At 37.2% G+C, this 21,768-nt stretch overlaps 1 protein-coding gene across 1 annotated transcript in view; it reads right to left on the bottom strand.

Moving 5' to 3' along the window:
* ERICH3 (glutamate rich 3) overlaps positions 1 to 21,768 on the bottom strand; it is a 110,322-nt gene that overhangs the window by 60,646 nt on the left and 27,908 nt on the right. Inside the window, exons 4-7 of the mRNA XM_053655531.1 lie at positions 20,813 to 20,884; positions 18,613 to 18,741; positions 13,750 to 13,908; positions 7,231 to 7,449 (exon numbers count right to left, since the gene is read on the bottom strand). Of these exons, the coding sequence (XP_053511506.1) occupies positions 7,231 to 7,449; positions 13,750 to 13,908; positions 18,613 to 18,741; positions 20,813 to 20,884 (579 nt within the window). The remainder of the gene's footprint in view (positions 1 to 7,230; positions 7,450 to 13,749; positions 13,909 to 18,612; positions 18,742 to 20,812; positions 20,885 to 21,768) is intronic.

Below are 21,768 nucleotides of genomic sequence, written 5' to 3' on the forward strand. Positions count from 1 at the left end.
ATACAGTGTGAAAAATTATATAATACTTCATTACAGTTTTTATACTGATCACACATTGAAATGATAGATGACATTTTGGATATACTCAGTTAAATAAAATATACTACACAAATTAATTTCACATGTTCTTTTTGCCTTCTGAAATGTAGTTACTAGAAAATTAAAATTGGTTTTGTAGCTTACAGTATGTTTATTGGACACTTTTAACCTAGAAGATTCAGCAATTAATTTGATGTGTGATGAAAACAGGAGAGGAAATCCTAGATTTTGAGCTCAAATTACTAGAGAAAAGGCCCTGCTTTAGGAGAAATAAAGCAATTAAACAGAGACTCTGGCTTAAACTGTAACCATGTCGAATTTGAGGGGCAGCAGGACCTACCAATCGGGCATGTGGTCTTATTTACTGCATTATTTACCGTATTTTGCTGTGTATACTGTGCATCTACATTTTTGGCCCAAACTTTCAGGAAAATAATCTCATTTTAATTTTTTAATCCAATTTTTTAATTACTTATATTTAGAAACAAAACCAATTATTGTATTCTGGGGTATTATTCAGCATATGGATATCATTATTGCTCTCTAGAGTTACACTGTTAACACATAAGCATAAATAAAAGAATTAAAAACAGTTATATAGATATGAAATTAGTACCACCTATATATAATGTACATCCTCATTTTTCCCTCAAAAATTTGGACAAAAAAGTGCACATTACACACTGCAAAATATGGGTACCTTGGTAGCCTCATTGGGAGCCTAGGAGGTCAACCAGATACAGAGAAATCTTCCACACTAGTTCTTCCTCGGAGAAGCTCATTGTCCTCTCTCTCACTAATCATATAAAAATTAAACAACTTGGTGCCCTGGATGGTGTAGCTCAGTAGGTTGAGCATGGGCCTGTGAAGCAAAGGGTCGCCAGTTCAATTGCCAGTCAGGGCACATGCTTGGGTTGCAGGCCAGGTACCCAGTAGGGGACACATAAGAGGCAACCACACATTGATGTTTCTCTCCCTCTCTTTCTCTTTCCCTTTCCCTCTCTCTAAAAATAAATAAATAAAATATTTTAAAAAAATTAAACAACTTGGTTTTTGTAATTGCTAAAGATAATGATTAAGTGGGTTTTTTGTCTGAAAGTCTGTGTTTTCACATTTATAAGGACTGTTTATAGGACTATCCATGTCTTCAGTGGACTGCTGCATAGAGTAGGCGGCAAACAATCCTGAGTGAGAACACAAAAATCTGCATATGGGTGAGATAAACCTCAGAGCAAATTCCAACTAATCTCATAGATTCTGTAAAAGCAACGTGAAACTCTGCAGGTCTTAGAACAAAATGAAACAAAGCAACAGGGCACAGACGCAATTTGCTGAGTGGTGAGACCTACCACACCTCATCCTCCGGCTCATTGGCTCAACCCCTAGAGACACAGTCCACAGAATCCGGGGACCATGTTCTACACATTCTTAGAGGAACCACCTTCTGCCTCTTTCTTTCCTTTTAAGAGCATTTAAAGGATGCTTTGAGGTGGTACTCATAAAATAAAAGAGTGAATTTAATGTGTGAATTAGTCATGAGAGCCACCTCCCCTTAAATAAATCATTTCTAGATCAAAATAAAATAAATCCGAGTCTAAAAGTAAAAGTGCATGAATCACTCCACTGTGCAAATTTTATTCTATACCCCAGGACAAGGGACAAATCCAAGAGACACCTAGGAAGCTATCAAAATGGCATGGGAAGATGACTACATCCTGAATAAAAAACAAGTATCAAGATCTAAGCTTATGGTGAGGGCTAGATTTAGAGGTAAAGAAGAAGGGACACAAAAAACAAGACAAGAGGTAAAAGAAGACGACAAAGAAGCATGAAAAAAATAGAGTGGCATGAAATGCAAGAGGGGAGTTTCAAGGAATAGTCAATAAGCGCATGAAATGCTACTACCTAAGAGAAACTATGGCCCATAGAAAACAAAAACTGAGATGATAGAAGTAAGCCTACTTATAGTACTAAATAAAATACATGTAATTGGACTAAGCTCACTTATTAAAGTAACAGAGTGTCTTGGCTTGAGGTAAACACAGAGCACTTATATGTTGCATGAATACATTTAAAACATAAAGCTTAAATGTTAAGACATCAAAGGCTGAAAATGAAATATATAATAAATGCTAATCTAAGAAATAAGGAAAATGAAATACTAAAGAAAATAAGGCAAATAATGATTGGCCAAAATAGATTTTAAGGCCCAAAGTAATAAGTAATAAGGATCCTTTTTTAATAATTAAAAAAAATCACTTCACCCATAAAAAAAGAGTAATCCTAAATCTGAGATCATAGAACAAGATGTTCTCAACATTTACAAAATAGAACTTGCCATTTACAAAACAAAGCAAGGAGAAATTGACGAATCTACAATTACACAGAACAATCATTAGAATTCAGAAACTGGGAGACCACACAGATCTTTTAAAATGCTAAGTATGTAAAAATATGAATGACGTGATTTACATTTATTATCTATTGGGCATTTATAGAATGCTGATCCCAAAATTTAGAGAATCACAATCTTTACAAAAACTGAACATATATTAGCCTACAAAGCAAGTCTTCACAAATACCAAAGAATCAAAATCATACAGAACAGAAATAAGCAGCCTTTAAAAAGTAACATTCAGTGAACACAAAGGGAGTACTCAGAATTAAAATAAGGCAGTAGAAGGAAAATCTCAGCAGTATGTGTGGAAAGTAAAAGTGAAACCATTTCCCAGCAAGTAGAAGAAAAAGACAAAGAAGTAGAACATGGAAAAGAAAGGCTAAGAATATTAAAGCATCAGTTTAGCAGTTCTAACATTCCCAAAATAGGGATTTCAAAAAGAGAAAACAGAGGGGGGGCGTAGGGTTTTTTAAAGACCAGGCCAGACTGAAGACTTGTGACTCAAGAGACAGACACGCCAAGGTCTGGAAAAGCCAGGATGCCGACTGACAGCATTGCTGCATTTCTAACCCCAGAATGTCCAAGCAAAGCTGCCTCAAATGCTCATCTGTGTTTCACTTGTCATGCCACAGGCCGGAGAAGTTGCTGCTCTCTCCTCTGAGCTCATTTACAGAAGTTCACTCACCTAACCATATTCCTGTTGATGTCCACTGTCTGGCCCACACCATCTCCGACCTTCCGGATGCCCTGACTACGGTGAGCTCCATTTTCTTAGGACACACTTACGACCTGGCTTCTCTGACTTCCCCAGAAGAGGTTCTTAAAACTTTTTTTTTAAAAACAGCCTTAGACTCTGACTCAAATACTCCTTTCAGCTTATTTTCTCCTGGAGATATTATCCTTTTGTTACAATGCCAGCTTTGAGCTTATTTCTAAAGTTGTATGCATATAAGTAATAGTACACCAAAGAAAAGCAGGGACTCGGTTAACACGTATGTCAGCGTGGTAGTTGCTTTGGGAAGCAATAGGGGATGTGAAGGCTCAGGGGCTCAAAATATGACAGTAGTCTTCCACCTCGTTAAGAAGTAATGGTGCGAATATGGGTGTTTGCTCGATTATTGTTGTTTAACCCGTACATGTAGATGTTTTATATTCTTATCGGTTATGAGACATTTAAACTTTTTGTTATAAGTATGAACAGGTAGAGTTTATCTCAGTAATATATGTCAACATAATAAAATCAAATGTTGCCAGGAAGTGGGGATGATGAGGAAGTCACTTCATTTGCTGAGTGGGTACCACATCCTTTGAGAGAGCATGTTTGTGGGCCTGGTAGAGGTCAGTACCAGCAGGCAAAGGGTTGAAAATAAGTTAGTAGATGTGGTAGATTCTATTATTGCTCCAAACATTGACTGCCACTCTCTGGGAGAAGATGGTATTTCCCACTCTACTAATGTCAGGTTTGAGACTGGAGTTCAAGCACAAGTGGCATGTGTCAGTTCTGAGTGGAATCTTAAAAGCATTCCATGGTTCTGCTGTCATGAGGCCAACATTCCACAAACAGGGACAACTCCTCAAGACTGGGTCCCAGCATTGCAGCTGACCAACAACAGATAATGATGAGAACAAGAAATAAGGCTGTGTTGTTATGAGCTGAGTTGCCTGGGGTTGTTCATTAGACCACGTGACAGCAGACTACTCTTCAGAGAGCTTCGAAGCAGCAAAGGAGAAAAACAGAAGTCTAAGGCCACAGAATGTGAGGAATGGATCTGGTTACTTTATATGAAGCCTAGGTATGTTGAGAGACATAGATGAATATTGGAGAGCGAATAAAAATACAAGTTAAAGAAGGGAATGGTAGACAATGTTGAGTGCATGCATAATGGAAAAGGTTAAGATTCAGGTCACAGAGCAGAGCATGGGCCTCAGAGATGAAGGATACAATGTTCTATCAGAGACTGTAACAAAGAAAGAAAACTGGTGAAAATAAAAGTGAAAGGAGGAAATCTGAGCAAGTACAAGGATGATGCTCCCAATTTCTTGAGAAAGGTATTGGTGAGGATAAATGCTAAGAGCGAAATGCAGGCAAAAAGTAAATAAAGCACTTAAGAGTGAAGTTGGTTACAATGGCATTTTTCACAAAACTAAAACAAATAATTTAAAAATGTATATGAAACCAAAAGACCCCAAATAATCAAAGCAATCTTGAAAAAGAAGAAAACTGTAGGCATCATGCTTCCTGGTGTCAGACTATACTACAAAGCTAAAGTAAACAAAACAGAATGGTATTAACATAAAAACAGAGGCACGGATCAATGGAAAGGAATGGAGAGTTCAGAATTAACCTGCACATACATGAACTATTAACTTATACCAAAGGAGCTAGGAACATACAATGGGGAAAGAATAGTCTCTTCAATAAATGGTGCTAAGAAAACTGGATAGCTACATGAAAAAGAATGAAACTAGACACTATCTTCCATCAAATACAAAAATTAATTCAAAATGGATTAAATACTTGAATGTAAGGCCCAAAACCATAAAGTTCCTAGAAAAAACACATAGGCAGTAAAATTCTTGATACGCCCCTCATCTTAGTGTGGTGTTTTTTTTTTGGGGGGGGGGATATGACTCCAAAGCCAAGGGAACAAAAGCAAAAATAAACAAATGGAATTACACTAAACTACGAAGCTTCTGTACAGCAAAAGAAACCATAAACAAGACTAAAAGTTTCCCTATTGAATGGGAAAAGATATTTGCAAATTATATCCAATAAGGGGTTAACATCCAAACTATATTTTTAAAAAACTCACATAACTCAACAACATAAAAACAAAAGTGTCAAATTATAAAATGGGCAGATGATATAAAGTTTCTGGGGTGTCCAACCTTCTGACACCTCTGTGCCACTCTGGAAGAAGACAAGTTGTCTTGGGCCACTCAGTAAATACACTGTGACACGTAATCCCAGAAAAATTGCATAATGTTTTAAGTAGATTTACAATTTTGTGTTGGGCTGCGTTCACAGCCATCCTGGGCTGCATGCGGTCCATGGGCCACAGGTTGGATGCCCCTGACAGACATTTTTCTAAAGAAAACATACAAATAAGAAGGCACATAAGAAGATGTTGGACATCACTAATTATCAGGGAAATGCAAATCAAAACCACAATGAGACATCACTTCACACCTGTTAGGGTGGCTCTGATCAAAAGGCTTCAAATAGTAAGTGTTGGAAAGGATGTGAAGAAAAGAGAACCCTTGTAAACTGGTGCAGCCACTATGAAAAACTGAATGGAGATTCCTCAAAAAGCTACAGTAAGATCTACCACATCACCCAGGTATTCCACTTCTGGATATTTGTCTGAAGATACAAAAACACTGATTCAAAAAGAGATATTCACCCCTAGGTTCACCGAAGCATTATTTACAATATTGAGACATGTGTCCAACAAGGAATAAATGATTAAAGAAGACATGATACACACATGCACGCACATGCAATGGAATACTACTCAGCCATAAAAAAGGAAATTTGCCATTTGCAACAACAGGGATGAACCTTGAGGGTGTTATGCCAAGTGAAGAAAGCGGACATACTAAGACACATATTGTATGATATTACTTATATGTGTAATCTAAAAAATGAAGAAATAAAGAAAACAAATTCGTGTATACAGAAAACAGACTTGTGTTTACTAGAGGGGATGGGTGTTGGAGAGGAGGTGAAATGGTTGAAGGGGATCAGCAGTGTGGTGATGGATGGGAACTAGACTTACTGTGGTGAACACTACATACTATATATAAATATCTAATTATAATATACTCTTGAAATTTACATATATACACAGGGTCCAGCACAGATAATGCCCCTTTTTTATTACAAACTATTTTATTACAAAATTAAAGCATATAATTCTGTACCACCACAATATCACACTCAAGCATACCATATAACATTTTAGGTGTTCAAAATAAAACTATAAATTATCACACCCACATCATTACCCTGCCAAGCATATTGAAGCAGGTGCTACTTCTGCTGGACCCTGTGTATATATGTTTTTCTATATCAATTTTACCACATTATAATTTTTTTAAAGAGTGAGGTTGCTTTTGAAGATCCAGCATACAGCCTACGTGCATGTTGGTACGACAGTCCCTGATTCTCAGTCAGTGCAATGTTCACCCAGCTACTGGCTAATAATCACGAAAGTTAGATAACTATAATTTAGTGTGTGTATACTGGCACACGCACACACACACACACACACACACACACACACGCCTTAGGACTATTCATCAGTATTTTGAGAAAATAAGTATAGCAAAGTAAAATATTTTCAAAGAAAATTAAAATAATTTTTCTAAATACTATACAGTGATTTGCCAATAATCATTAAAAATAAGCTTTAGTAAGATATTTTATGTAGTATATATTTTGTTACATTTAAGTTTCTGAATTTTCATAAATTAAATGTTAAAATATTTCTCACGTGTGATTGAAAGAGCAAGTTAAAAAAGTAATTTGAAAATGAGTAGAGTACAAATTAAATTCGATCACAAGACTAGGTGTATTTTTTATCAATTGTGCAATCAGTTACTGAACTGCTCAAATATTTGATTTCACATTCATTCAAGCTTATAATTACATTTATAAAAGTATTATATTTCCTTATGCAACTCATTCTGCCTTTTGATTTCCTTAAACTATTTTACTGTACATCTAGAAATTAAATAATGCAATGTAATGTCTGCTAAATTAATAAAAGAAAACTTGATTCCATAATCACCCTGGTAAAGACTGGTGCTAAGCTATTTGGAGCAGTAGTTGGATGAAATCTTCCCCTTCTCCATGTTTCAGATCTATTTCCCCTGGTGATTTTTCCCTCTGGGGGAGGAGACGGAGGAGGAATAGGCATCATGTAACTGTTAACGTTCAGAAGTTGATATCGACTCCTTCCCTGTGAATTGTCCATGGAGTTCCTGAACTTCATCACTGCCTTCTTGCCCTGTAATCACATTTCATGATATAAGAACCAGTGAATACAGAAGTGGTGACTCACTGTCACCCAAAATTAGAGACAAGGCTGTATGATTGACATTGCATGCAAACACAACTGATAAAAATAGGCAAACTCCACACACTCCAGTCTGTTTGAAGTATCCATAGCAAATGCAATTTTCATGAATTTCTAACCTTATCTAAACATATTTTTAAACCAAATATACAGTGATGGCATCTTTATAACACTTTTGGAATTTTCCCTCAACAACCCATTACATCTATGTATAATTAAACAACTTAGAGTTGAGAAGTTTGAAATGTTTATTTTGAAGCAGGTTTGAAGAGTCTACTTAACAATGGGGTGTTAGCACTTCCTTCATATTCATTCCACCCATCCGGGTGTTATAATATTCCTGGATAATATAATATTAAGGTACCAAATACAGACACTAAGCTAAGACTCTTTTCAGCTTATTTTTCCCCAGAAATTCAACTCATCCAAATAAAGCTACCCGAGATAACTACACAAGTACGCTGATATAAATGTAAGGATACGCACATGTAACAAATTTAGTTGAACTTTCAAGTCTATCAATAGGAGAATATTTAACCACATTTTGTTTTGTTTTTATAATAGATTCTCACCAGCTTCAAAAAGAATAGTGTAAATCTATTCATCCAGACATAAAAGGATCCATGTGGTGTAATCATACATTTCTTTTAAATAACATATATAACTTTGACAAAATTGAGGATAACTAGAAGATTTGAATGTAGGTTGTTATGGGGATTTGGATTATTGGGGAGGATATCGTTTTGCATTTTGTAAATCTTTGTGTTATTTGACAGTTTAATCAACACGTATTACCTCAATAATTAAAAAGTACCAAAAGTTATAATATGTTACATCTTTTAGTTATATTTGAGTCTTTAAATTTTTACAAGTTGTAATTTTTGTGTATCTGAGGTAGTTTTTCAAACTTTTAATCATTTAAAATCATTTTATACACTTTATATCCATTTATTTTTCTCTGCTTTTAAATCTTTTTTCAATTACAGTAGTTGACATACATTATTATATTAGTTTCAGATGTACACCCCAGTGATTTGACATTATAAAACTTACTAAGTATTATCTTGATAAATAGCATATCCATCTGACACCATACATAGTTTTTAGAATATTACTGGCTCTGTTCCCTATGCTGTACTTTACATCCCCACGACTATTCTGTAACTATCAATTTGTACTTCTAACCACTTTACCTTTTCCACCCACGCTCCCCCAACTCCTCTTCCATTTGGCAACTATCAAAGTGTTCTCTGTATCTATGAGTCCATTTCTGTTCTATTTGTTTTGGTTTTTAGATTCAATTGTTGATAGATAACATATTTATTGCTATTTTATTGTTCATAGTTTTAATCTTCTTCTCAAAGATCCTCTAATATTTCATATAATACTATTCTGGTGGTGATGAACTCTTTTAGCTTGTTCTTGTCTGGGAAGCTCTTTATCTGTCCTTCAATTGTAAATAGCTTCTCCTGGTAGAGTAATTTGGTTGTAGGTCCTTGCTTTTCTTAATTTTGACTATTTCTTGCCAATGCCTTTGGGTCTGCAAAGTTTCTGTTGAGAAATCAGCTGACAGTCTTAGAAAGGTGCCCTTATAGTTAACTGATATTCTCTTGCTTATAGATTTTCTCTTTGTCTTTAACCTTTTGAATTTTATGTGTCTTGGTGTGGGCCTCTTAGGGTTCATCTTTTTCACAACTCTGCACTTCCTGGACTTCAATGTTTATTTCCTTCACCAGTTTAGAGAAGTTTTCTGTCATTATGTTTTCAAATAGGTTTTCAATTTCTTGCTCTCTCTTCTCCTTCTGGCACCCCTATGATATGAATGCTGGTTCACTTGAAGTTGTCCCAGAGGCTCCTTACACTATCCTCATTTTTGGGATTCTTTTTTCTTTTGTTTCTTTTTTTTTTTGATTGGGTGGGGTTTTTTTGCTTCCTTATATTACAAATTGCTTATTTGATTCTCAGCTTTATCTATTCTACTGTTGATTCCCTGTAAATTAGTCTTCATTTCAGTAAGTGTATCCTTCATTTCCGATGGGTCCACTTTTATGCTGTTGAGGTTCTCATTAAGTTTATTGAGCATCTTATAACCAGTATTCAGAACTCTGCATCTAGTAGATTGCTTATCTCCATCCTGTTTAGGTTTTTTTTTCTGAAGTTTTGTTCTGTTCTTTCATTTGGGACAGGTTCCTCTGTCTCTTCATTTTAGCAGCTTCCCTTTATTTGTTTCTTTTGTATTAGATACAGCTGCTATGTCTCCTAGGCTTGGTGGAGTGGCCCAATGTAGTAGGTGTCATGTAGGGTCCAGTGACACAGCCTCCCCTATTACCCAAGGTAGGCACCCACATTGTATTCCCCTCCACATGGGCTGTGTACACCCCCCGCTTTTAAAAAGTTGAGCCTTGATTGCTGTTGTCACATCAATGAGAGGGATCTACCTTCAGGCTGATCAGCTACAAGTGTGGCTGCAACCACTGACCTCTGACCACTGTGGAGGATCAGCTGTGCAGGGGTACACCCCACAGAGCAGGACTAACTTCAATGGGGCTCTGGTATCGATTGAGTCTGCCCCTTAAGTGTGCCACTCACGGAGGTGGTTGGGCGGTGATGCTTTGATATGGTCTGAAGCTGTCCACTGGATGTGTTGCCTCTGGGGCTTCCCAGAACGTGTAGGCCAAGGTCACCTCTGTTGTGCCCCAAGCCACCTGAAATAACCTTCTAAGCAATCTGGAGATGGCTGCTGCTAGTGCTGTGCTTGGAGGTGCCCCAGCAAGGCAAAGCTGTGAACTAAGGCTGGTTGCTTCTAGTGTTGGGGTTGGAGCCACTTAGCGAGAGGTACAGGGCATGCTGAGGCCAGCTGCTGCCTGTTTGGAAGATTTTAGGAAAATCTGAAGCATGAGGCAAGATAGGCCATGTGTATGGAAAAGCCACTGGAAACAGTTTGGGTGGACATGAAAGTTGGCTGCGACAGAGCCTCAGAAAATCACCAACATGGAGCAAACAGTGTTAACCAGATTGATGAAGTCTCATGCATGGTGCCTGCTCTTTATACCAATTTATTTGGTATGGTTTTAAATTCATTTTCAGTTAACTTATTTTTTATTTCGAGAGGCTTAAGTAGTAAAAAGTTAATATTAAGAAAGGAAATTCATTCTCTAAACATTTTTCATTATGAATAAATAAAAGCAGGTGAAGTACAGGCATGTGTAGTACATATTTTGACTGAAGCCAACATTTATATGAACAGAGAAGGATTTAAATAAATATTCACCAGGTTATTTAGAATTATTAGAATGGTTCATATTGCAGGTGATATTTATATTCTCATTTTACTTTTTCTACATTTTCCCTTTGTCTGAGATGGTGTGCATTGATATTGCAATAAAATATAAAATAAAGAAATAAAAGTAATAAGAACAATAAAATGAATAAATGGAAAACTTTTAGAGCTTGGGGAATTATTTTTTAATTTCTAAGCAGTTGTCAGTCAAATGCATGCCTTATTTGGAAATGGTCTAATAGTTTTTTTAAAAAATTAACATTTTTAGCTCATAGCATCTTGAACATCTTTTCATACAGCTACAAATAATTCTACTGTATTATTGTAAACACACTTTAATATATTATAACACTTTAAAACAATAACCTATTAAATTTCCAGGTATCTTATAATTGTTTACTATTATAATAATAAATATTCTTGAATTTACTGCTTTCCACATACATATGTATTCCTAGGAAAAATCTCTACAGATTAAAATGCTTAAGCATGTTCATTTAAAATGGTGACAGATATTCCCATATTGCCTTCACAATAGTTGTACCAATTTCTGTTTCTGTCAATAGCATATGAGAAACTCTCATTCTAAGGATAATCATTTCCATCGAGTCATGATTTTTACTCAATTGCATTTCCACCAGCCTGTTTCTTTCCAAATTGCTTTTGCCTCAACCGAAGACCCTAACTCCTGATATCTAGAAAGATCAATCTGCTTACGTCTGTTGCACCTTCAAACAAGTCCCATGGGCAGGCCACACCTTTCTTTATTCTTTAGGAAAGCAGTACAAATTTATTGGGGGGACTACATCCTCATCAATCATGCAGACTACGATTCTTTAGGACTTTCTTGTCTGACTTTATATTAAATCACTTTTATTATCAATGCCATTGAAACACTATCTGTCTTTTCTGGCAGTATATTTTGTTTATGTACAGTATAGTATAAACTTTCAGTAAGTTACAGACTTTTGCTTGCCTTGATAATTTATATACAGATGCCTAGAACAGTACCTCAGTGGTAGTAAGTGCTTAATAAATATTTACTGCGTGAAAAGTCTAAGTTTAGTTAGTTTAAATTAATATGGGCTTGATCTCAATTTCGTCAGCCATGTAAGTTACCATTAAGTGCCTGCCCCTCAATCACTCACACTCCAAAACTTGAAAAGCAGAAAATATAAGGCCCCCCTGAATATTTTATCAGCAAATCCACTCAGTGTCTCAAGGAAGATTTGGAAAATCACCTGAAATAAAAAATCCCTTCCTAGCCCAACAGAACTTGAATATTATCTGATTGATAGTATTCACATATCTTATGGGAAAATGTATCTATCAAAGTATATGGTAAAATAATACTTAAAGGAGCTTAGAAAAAATATATAGTCACCTTGGCAAACATGGAAAGTGCCCATCCAAGTACTGTCTATGGGAGAGGATATACCACCCATTGGACTTTGAATATTTTCAGTCTTAGTGGCAAAGTTATTCTTAGAGCACACAGAGGGTTTCAGCCAGAGACCTTTGGGTTTTTAACAGATGGGTGTATCAAGTCATCTTAGCCTGAGGCCGTCAACATTCCGTTCTACCACATCTGCTCATTCTGGTTCCATGCTCGCCAGGCAACCTTCTCATTGTGACGCGGCTTCCTGGGTGGGTGGGACCTTTCCTACAAACTGCTATTATTTGATAGCTGTGGATTCCTGGTCCCTCATTATGATTTCACTCCACATGCTGGTTTGCTAGGCAGAGAAAAATTAGCTCAATAAATGAGTTATTTTCATTACCCTGAGACCATGTTTCAGAATCTGCCCATTTCTGAAACCAGCTGAAACAGGAAATGTCTGGGGCTAGTGCAGACCAGATCCTAGAAAGTACAAACCTAATTGATTTATGACCCAGTAAGTTCCCTTTTCTGGGGAAGCTTTAAGCAGACTTTCCCAGAAAATGTGCCACCACTTTTGATTTAATTTCCCCTGATTTCTGATAAACTACATTCTATTAAGTTATAATAAGGCTTGTAAGAAATGCTACATAAACCATATCAAATGCATTAAAACATTATCATTTTAGTTATATTTATACTTTTACTGTGAAAATTTATATGGATTAATTCCTTAGTGTTTGTCAGTGTTAGATAAAAATATCTTAATTTCATACATCTCATGTTTCCTAAAAAGGAATAGTACTAAATTTACCCATTTCAACCCATTACTATTTTGCCAATTACTATTGTATCATGATACAGTTGTACTATGATACTTAAGCTGGTAAATGTTTCTTCTCCATGTTAGAAATACAAGCAGTACACTCCCTAATTACTGAGTGTCTGAATTATATCTCCCTGTTTAATGAACTCATAAGTTAAGTTGCTGTACTTCCTTTCTGTGCTCTAGTAAAATTACTGAAAATTATCTGAGACATAACCTTGGAAAGGAAGCAGAATCAAGCTCTTGTTCATGATTAATTCAGCATTTTTTTAAAGATAGACATTCTTTTCCTTCTCTATCCAACATTCCGCAAAGTCAGACTTGAAGCAATTTCATACACTGATGGCAAAGTAAATCAGCATGCAAATTCAGCCCTATTCTTGGGTAAGTTTCATTTTCTAGGTTTCATGCATTTAAAATTTGGAAGCAGTCAACACTGGCTCTATTCTGATAGAAGTCATATCTGTCTATAAAAAGTTCTTCTTTGTTTTTCATACAACCCTTCAAATTAATGAGAGATCACCTTATATTATTACAAATCTATTACTTACTCTTTCTGCTCAATAACACAGAAATTATAGGCTATCCCATTAGAGTAAGATAATTAAATAGAACATCATAAGTGCCTAATAAGTGCACAATATAAATTTCACTGAGTAGATTGATTAAATCTAGCATCTTAAATACTGAAATAATCTAATATTCTAATCAAGAATAAATGATATGTCCTGAAAAAGTAATATTTACCACAATGGGGAATGGAGCATCATTTTCCAGTGGTGAGGTTTTTGATCTGAAACCTGAAGTTACCTTTGGAACAGTGCCTACTGCAGGATTACTGGGAAGAGGCTGCAATCGAATTGGAGGCTGCATAATTCCTGGGGCGGTGTATGGTCGAGGGGCTGTCTAGACAATTAAGGGAAAAAATCCACTTAAATTAGTATTTTGACACATTTCCAGAACCAATTAATAACTCAACAAATTGACTAGAGTAATTAATGGTGCCTTTTTACTGAACAGATTAAACTTTAATTATGTCCTTCCATTATGCATACCCTTATGACCCAAAGTATTTGTTAAAACATATGGCGTGGAAGTCCTCTACATAACTAAATGCCACAATTGCAGAGTATTCCAAACGATGGAGATGTTTGTTCTCTGTTAGGTTCCTGTATTTATTCATACCATAAACTCGCTGACGAGACCTAATTTATGCTGTGCACAGAATGACTTTGCTCAATTAAATGTTAAGTTGAATAATGTTCCTATTTTAGAGATCTAAAGAGATATGACTGGAATGGAATCAGTTTTATTTAAATGTTTTCAACATAAATTCTACTGAGAATCCTTTAAGTCTTCAGAATAGTGCTGAAATAAAGAACTGTGATTCAAAAAAGAGGAAAGGTGAGTGCCTAACTGTAATGCACTGCTATTTAGTCAACTTTTTCCTTGAAATGTTAGGAAAATAAAAAAAGAAAAATAGCTACTAGCAACTTTGAAAAACTGAAATTTTTTGGCAGGCTGGATATTTTCCACTGGTGCCTCTTCTCTGCCCTACCTGGTCTCTGGGACTCATTTCTTCATGGATTACACCAACTAACCAACCTCAGGATTCCAGCTAGATTTGGCCAGGGAAAGGCACTGGTAGGAGATCAAAAGAGGAGGAAATGAATGACATTGGGGTCTTAATTCTCCTGGTCCCTTCTTACCAACGTTGTCATGGACCAGCTAGGTCCCACCGTCAAAGTCCGCGGCTCTGTCAGGAAGCCGTCTGCTGGCTTACAAGCAGGAGAGGGGTTCTCCATGCAAACCCTCTCTCCCCTTCAGGCCAGGGTGGTATGGCTTCCTTCCCTGGGCTGACCCCAGCATGCCAAACATCTCTAGTTGTTTTTCCATAACCCTGCCTGAATCTTTGTAAATAGTTTCTTTATTAAACCCTTCCTAATTACCCTATTTGCGTGAGCCATCTGTTTCCTGCTGAGAGTCTGACTGATACACTTTCTAATCAAGAGTGCGCTGCAGAGAATAGCAAACGTGCCCGCATGGAGCATCAGCAGTGTCTTCTGTGGCACTGACAGAACATGTGAGGTTAGTACAAAGATCAACAAAGTTACAAAAGTAGAAAAAACAAGACTTCGGGCCCAGCTGTTCTATTATAATAAAATAGTAGAAAAGCCATTGAGAGTAATACATGCATATTTGGACAAGCAGGTGTGAGGAGGGTAGAATATAAATGACTCACAGTAAGTGAGGTGATGTGGTCAGGTTTACTACATTGACTCTAAAGAATGGTGAACAAAATGTTCACTTCTACAAAAGTGTAAATTCATAAAAAATGACAGGGCAGCTTCCACCACCAAATGTTGTCTCTGGTTTTAGTAAGTCAATATGTATTGGATTCCAATTATAAGCACTATGAGGAGATTAAAAAGTAATTTGTAACGTCTAATGGTGACACAAGACAATAGTGCCAAATGAACCACACAAACACTGCCAAACATAAAATACAATAAAATACCTGAGAACTAAGAGCACTTAGATCTACAGTTGAGAAAAGCCAGTGAGACTGAAAAATTAAAATTTCACAGAAGCAGGTTTAATTTACCCAAATGGATGAGCAACAGAAGAAAATGGAGAAGCAGAGACAAGGAAGGATAAATCGGAACATCCGAACGAGAAGAGAACACAGGTAGTAGCCCTCGGTATCTGCCTTCCTTTCTTCACTAGTAGTAGAACTTTGCAGGAAGCATGGCTGCATTTTCCTAGCATCTCTGGCAATTCTCTAGAGATAGATTCCTCAGTTCAGACTGAAAAGCTGGGAGTGGAAGTGATACATGAAACTTGCGGGTCATGTGCTCAGAGAGGAGTCTGAGTTTTCGAGGACTCTCTGGAGTAGAGATGGCACAGCAGTTGGGTTCATGTATGTGTACTGGGGTTGGGAGGACATCCTTATGTTCACTGCACACAGACCTATGTCCTGACCAAGACCGGAAACCAAGTGGATTGACTACAACAGCACTCGATTTCATGAAACAGAATGTAAGCCTGTGTAAGCCCCTAAAAGAAAGGTTGTAAAACCCACAAAGAAAAAATGAAGAGGTTTCTGAACAAGGAAATCAGATCATCCAAAAGAATTCCTCTGAACTCTGTAAAACAAACATGCTTTAAGACTTTCTCCTGTCACATAATCCAACTGAACACAAAGCATTGAGAATCTAATGTAGGAATTCAAAAGAGCAGGTTACTATAAACTAGAACATGATCAATTGGCTGTTGTGCTCTAAATTTTATTTCTGCACATTTGCATACAGATATTCAGCTAGATGAATGTGGCAGTCAAATGTTTAACTGATTACATTTATCTCTAAAAACAAATCTGCACCATTCAGCTAACAGCTGTGAGCTACAAACTGTTGTAGTTCACATCAAAAGTCACCTTAAATTTGCTACATTTTAAATTGCTCATAATATATTTTCTTGGAATAAATATGTCACTATAGCTTAACATTTTCAAATCTGTACCAGAATGTGAATTGAAATTGACTACCTGGTGATTATTCAGCTTAGCTGAGCATTTCTAATTCTTAGTGGATGATCTCCAGGGGTGAATTTTCCAAGCCTGTGCAGAATTAGTGGAATGGCTTTCCAGAGTTTCAGTGGGAACAATGCAGCTAAAAGCCTATGTGGTATTTTGAAAATCTAGGTGCAATTAATGACCAATGCAATAACTAACTACCCACTGGATACTTCCCTTATTCACTCAAGAAAGTTAAAAGAGAAAAATGGATGGCAATATCCCAAAAGGATTATTATCTTCATCTCAAAGGCACTTCAAGGTCAAGAGTCAAATGCAAAGGATAGGTACCCAGGTGGAGAAAATAAAGAGGAGGACTTGAATGTCTGTAGAATGGGAACTACAATTCCGAGACCACAATAGCTATTCTTTCCAGTGCAGAAGCACCGTAGGGGTGACCAAGGGAAGAATTGCAGCTTACCAGATAGAAAGGCTTCTGAAGTGCTGGTGTCAGTGTTTCCTGTAATTTTTAAATTACTTTCTCATTCCTGCCACATTAAGATCTCCTGGATGTATCATAAACTACTTATTGAGGGTGTTCAGCTGGAAAATTGAAAAGAAAGCCTTTCAAGGGTTTTTCCTCTCTGAAACAGGTGGGAAGATAGAAAACAGCACTTGATTGTTTCTTTTGTTTCGCCCAGTTTACGCTTTTGAGAGTCTAGTAAATTTGCCACATTAAAAAAAAGAATAATTTGTGTACATATACATTTAAATGAAGCCTGGAAATATGGTAACAATAAGAAAGGGAAGGCAGTTCCTTTTCATAACTTAAGCTCTTCACCCAGAAATGTCAAAACATATTTACCTTTTGAAGAATGTCAAATCTTAGCACTATGTGTGATGAACCTGCTTCAACCATCTGTGAAAGCACTGTGATTTCTCTATAAACATTGCACAACCCAAAAAAGTGTTCACGCTAACAAGGAAATATACCAAGCTACACAAAGCGAGAATAAAGACTAATCAAGCAATCCATTTACAACTGAAACCATCAACCTCCAGCAAATATTTTACAAATCTTTTTCTTCTATCTACATTGTTCAAGCTACCTTACCTTCCTTCAAGCAAATACCACCTCTAGGTTATAAATGAATCAAACTGGAAGGAGAGGTCAGTGTGCAATTTTTTTAAATAGAATTTCTTCATATTTAATTATTTTTTATTTTAAGAGGATGTGCACACAGTTTTGATAAATGAAGCACAAATATAAGTATCTGGCCCCAAATGCTATAGAGTGCCACTCAATTTGTGCGCATAAATAAGCTCTACAAGCAAGGTGAGAGAGGAGGGAACATTAAGAGCAAAGTGCAGAGATCAAAAAAATAGAACACAAATATGTAACAACTAGGGGTTCAGTTTTGCTGCATTGTAGAATGCTAAAGGGTAATTGTGGGAACAGCGACATTGAGTTCATATGGTTCAGGGTCTTAAATGTCAGGTAAGTGATTTTCTACAGGTGACACAAAGCAAGTGAAGGTGTTTCAGCATGTAGATAACATAAGTAACCTGTACTTAAAGCCAGTGGTCCCCAACCTTTTTGGCACCAGGTACCAGATTTGTGGAGGACAATTTTTCCACAGACAGCCTGGAGGGGTGGCGGGGACATGGAAAGGCAGGCCTGGCAGGTCCACATGTTTGAGAAGCATCTGCTTGTTTGCCCCCACACACACACAGAGCTGAGCTCAGATGGTAAAGTGAGCAAAGCTTTGCTTGCTCACAAGCTGCTCACCCGCTGTGTGGCCAAGTTCCTAACAGGCCACAAAATGGTACCGATCTGCACCCAAGAGTTGGAGACCCCGGCTTAAAGCTCCTTAATTGAGCAATAACAACCAAAATGCATTCAACGGGGGAGATACTGATTAAAGGCATAGCATTCAATAGAGACAGAGTGGAATAGATATAATACTATGTTTTTATTCAGTAGAATTCTTAGGATTATGCAGACATGTACCCAGAGATCATTCTTTCTTATAATTTATAAGAAATCATAAATTAATTACTTGGGATGGTGCATGACAGTGTGAAATATGACTCACCAGTGTTATTGGACTAGAAGGTCCATCCTCAACCAGCACACTGTGGCCACGGTTTGTCTTTGGGCACCCTGGGGGGTGGGGAGACAGGACCGGCATGTTTTTTTCTATAGACCATTTTATGGGCTCTCCCTAGAACAAGACAGTCATGTAACAAATTGATGCACAGTTAGTAATCTAGGTCAGGTTAGTGCCTACCAAGTAAAAAAGTACTACATGACTAAAGAGGTCTTTTGTCATTACTTTCAAAGTGTTCCTTCTCAGGCCTACCATGATAGTCAGAAAACATTGCCACAGCTGTGCTGTTTGGGTGTGGTAGTGAAAGGCAGGAAACGGAGTGTGCTTTATTCAAAGAATAACTGTACTCAAAGAAATAGCTACAGGGGCAGTGTATCTTCAGTTTTAACAAAAATATTTATTAATCAGCTTTCAGCAGATCACTACAAGAGGCATAGTATTCCACATTACTCTGATCAGTAAAAAATACCAGAAAGTATTTCTTTTCTACCTTAAAAACAATCGTTAAATAATGACCTAAGCGAAAGTGTTGCATACTACATGAAAGAGGCCAAAACTAGGTCTTTCCCTAAGTGCAACTACGAAGTGAAAACTGTTACAAACTAAAAGCATACAGGGAGGAACTGCAGTGTCTATTACAAATCTGCTAATTCTGCAGTGGGCTCATGTATCCTGTTAGTGTGTCTGGTGTGGCATCCACCAACGGGAGCGACAAATGGTGGGAAGCTTTCAGGAGTTTAAGATGGAACTTTATTGGCCAAAGCTTTACCTGCACAGGGGCGAACTCCCGGGGTGTCCGGAGACACGGTGCCAAGAGGCTGCAAATGAGAGTCGCGCCTGGCGCTTACAGCCTAGGGTTTTTATTGGGGTCAGCAAGCAAGCAAATACAGAAGCAGACGTAGCTGTTAGCAATTGGCTATCTCGAGAGAACACACATGGCTATGTTCTCTGCTTGCAACAATGGATACTTTTCTGCAAAGACAAGGTCATGCACAGGCGGTTATCTTGTTCAGCACTCTTTGTACTTTCTGTACTTTCTATCTTCCTTGCTGAGTCAGTCTGGAGCCTGCCTCGGGTTTCTCTTGGCTACTTTTATCTAATTCCGGGCCTAACACTGGCACCCTGGGCGCGAGCAGACTGCACATGGCTTCAGGCAGCGCTAGTCACTCTCTATTTCCAGTGACCATCCTTCTCCATCAACACTTCAGCAATAAATACAGAATCTATAACTCAGTCCTTAATGTAGGACAATATTGGCCAAGTTGAATTAACCACAAATCTCTCCAGACTAACTCTTCTGATCTTGAAAAACTGACCTGTCTTCTGTTATTTAACAACACTTTTATAACAAGATTATCTTTTGACCATGATAAAATAGACATATGTGAGTCTATCAGGCCAGAGGGGAAAATTACTGCCTTAGATGGCAAGTTATACTACAGAAGCTTTACAAATATTCATCAGTTTGTGAAATGTGTCTTAGGCCTCACATTTGTAGTATGACACAGAATATAGAGAAAAACATGTGCATTGGAATGGCTCAAAGAACTGAATAAAACTGCCAACCTAAACCGAAACCTTTCAGACATGCCTAATGCAATACTGGTCTTGAGTCAAATGTACGTACTTCATGTGTTCCCTTCAAAGAAGGATGTCAAATACAAAATTAAAAAAACAAACAGGGAATTTTGAAATGCCTCATGCAAAATGCCTAAATCTTATGCTTTTGTTTGTGTGCTAAGGTAGATTTTTTTCCTACCACATATTCTCACGGGACACATGTGAAAATGTGCCATTGGATAATTCTTCAAAGGCCCTGCTTTCCATCAGCTGGGGAACGTAACCATCACTTTTATTCTCTTAAGAAAAAAAAAATCCTCCAGCCTCCATCACATATCAGTCAAGAAAATACAAAAGCAAAATTTCAAACTTGAGAAGAATGTTTTCAGGCTTTTCTTGGAAAGGTTTATGACTTATACATTTATTTTGCACCGGCAGCTCCTCTGTTGCCATGATCCTCTATAATGGCAGGGGCCAAGATGTAGGCAGAGCGAAACCAGCACTTGACCTCAGCTATGAGTTACCCCAGAGGAAAGTGCCCCAAGGAACTTCAATATCAGCACCACTGGCTTTCAAAATCATAAAATAACATTACAAAATAAAAGAGACTTATGTAGCTTCTTACCTTAAATCTCTGAATTCGCTCCTTTTTAGCTAAGGTCTCTAGCTTCTTTTTAATTTCAAGCTGATGGTAACGCTGAGCATACAAGAAAGAATGGGGGAGAGATTCATATCAATTACAGCAACAAGTTGTTTAGAGAAAAAGAATCCTCCCAGCTAACTGTATTCTCAATTACCCCTCCTGTCACTGAGATGGAGAAGAGTCACCTGCTTTAGTGTGCGAGTGGGAATATAAAGTGGTACAACTCTTTGGAAAGCCAATATAGCATCTACCAGACAGTTAAAAGTGTCCCTACCCTTTAACCAGGAAATTTTACATCTAAATTTATGAGGAAATATGATTTTTTTAAAATTTTTTATTGATTATGCTATTACAGTTGTTCTATTCCCCCCTTTCATTCCCCTACACCCTACCCCCCAACCCCACCATTACCCCCCTTTAGTTTATGACCACGTGTCTCAAGTCCTTTAGATTCTATATTTCCCACGCTATTCTTGCCCCCCCATCTATTTTCTATCTACTGTCTGTGCTACTTATTTTCTGTACCTTCTCTCCCCTTCTCCTCCTCCCACTCCCCTGTTGCTAAACCTCCTTGTGATCTTCATTTCTATGTTTCCACTCCTGATCTAGCTGTCCTTTTAGTTTGCTTTTGTTTGAGGTGTGGTTGTTAATAACTGTGAGTTTGTTGTCCTTTCACTGTTCATGTTTCTTTAACTTCTTTTTCTTAGGTAAGTCCCTTTAACATTTCATATAATAAGGGCTTGGTGATGATGAACTCCTTGAATTTGATCTTATCTGAGAAGCACTTTATCTGTGATTTTTAAATAAAAAATGTGTTAAGCATGACAGTCCTGTCTAAAAGGTGTATTTGTTCTTGGTAGTGTTCTCTTCAAAGCAAAAAATTCAGAAGCCCAACAAACCTTAAAAGAATAGTGAAATTTTTGGTACATCTATATAAT

The sequence above is a fragment of the Artibeus jamaicensis genome, unplaced genomic scaffold (genome assembly GCF_021234435.1).
Source record: "Artibeus jamaicensis isolate MK-2021 breed Jamaican fruit bat unplaced genomic scaffold, CSHL_Jam_final scaffold_1019, whole genome shotgun sequence".
NCBI lineage: Eukaryota > Metazoa > Chordata > Mammalia > Chiroptera > Phyllostomidae > Artibeus > Artibeus jamaicensis.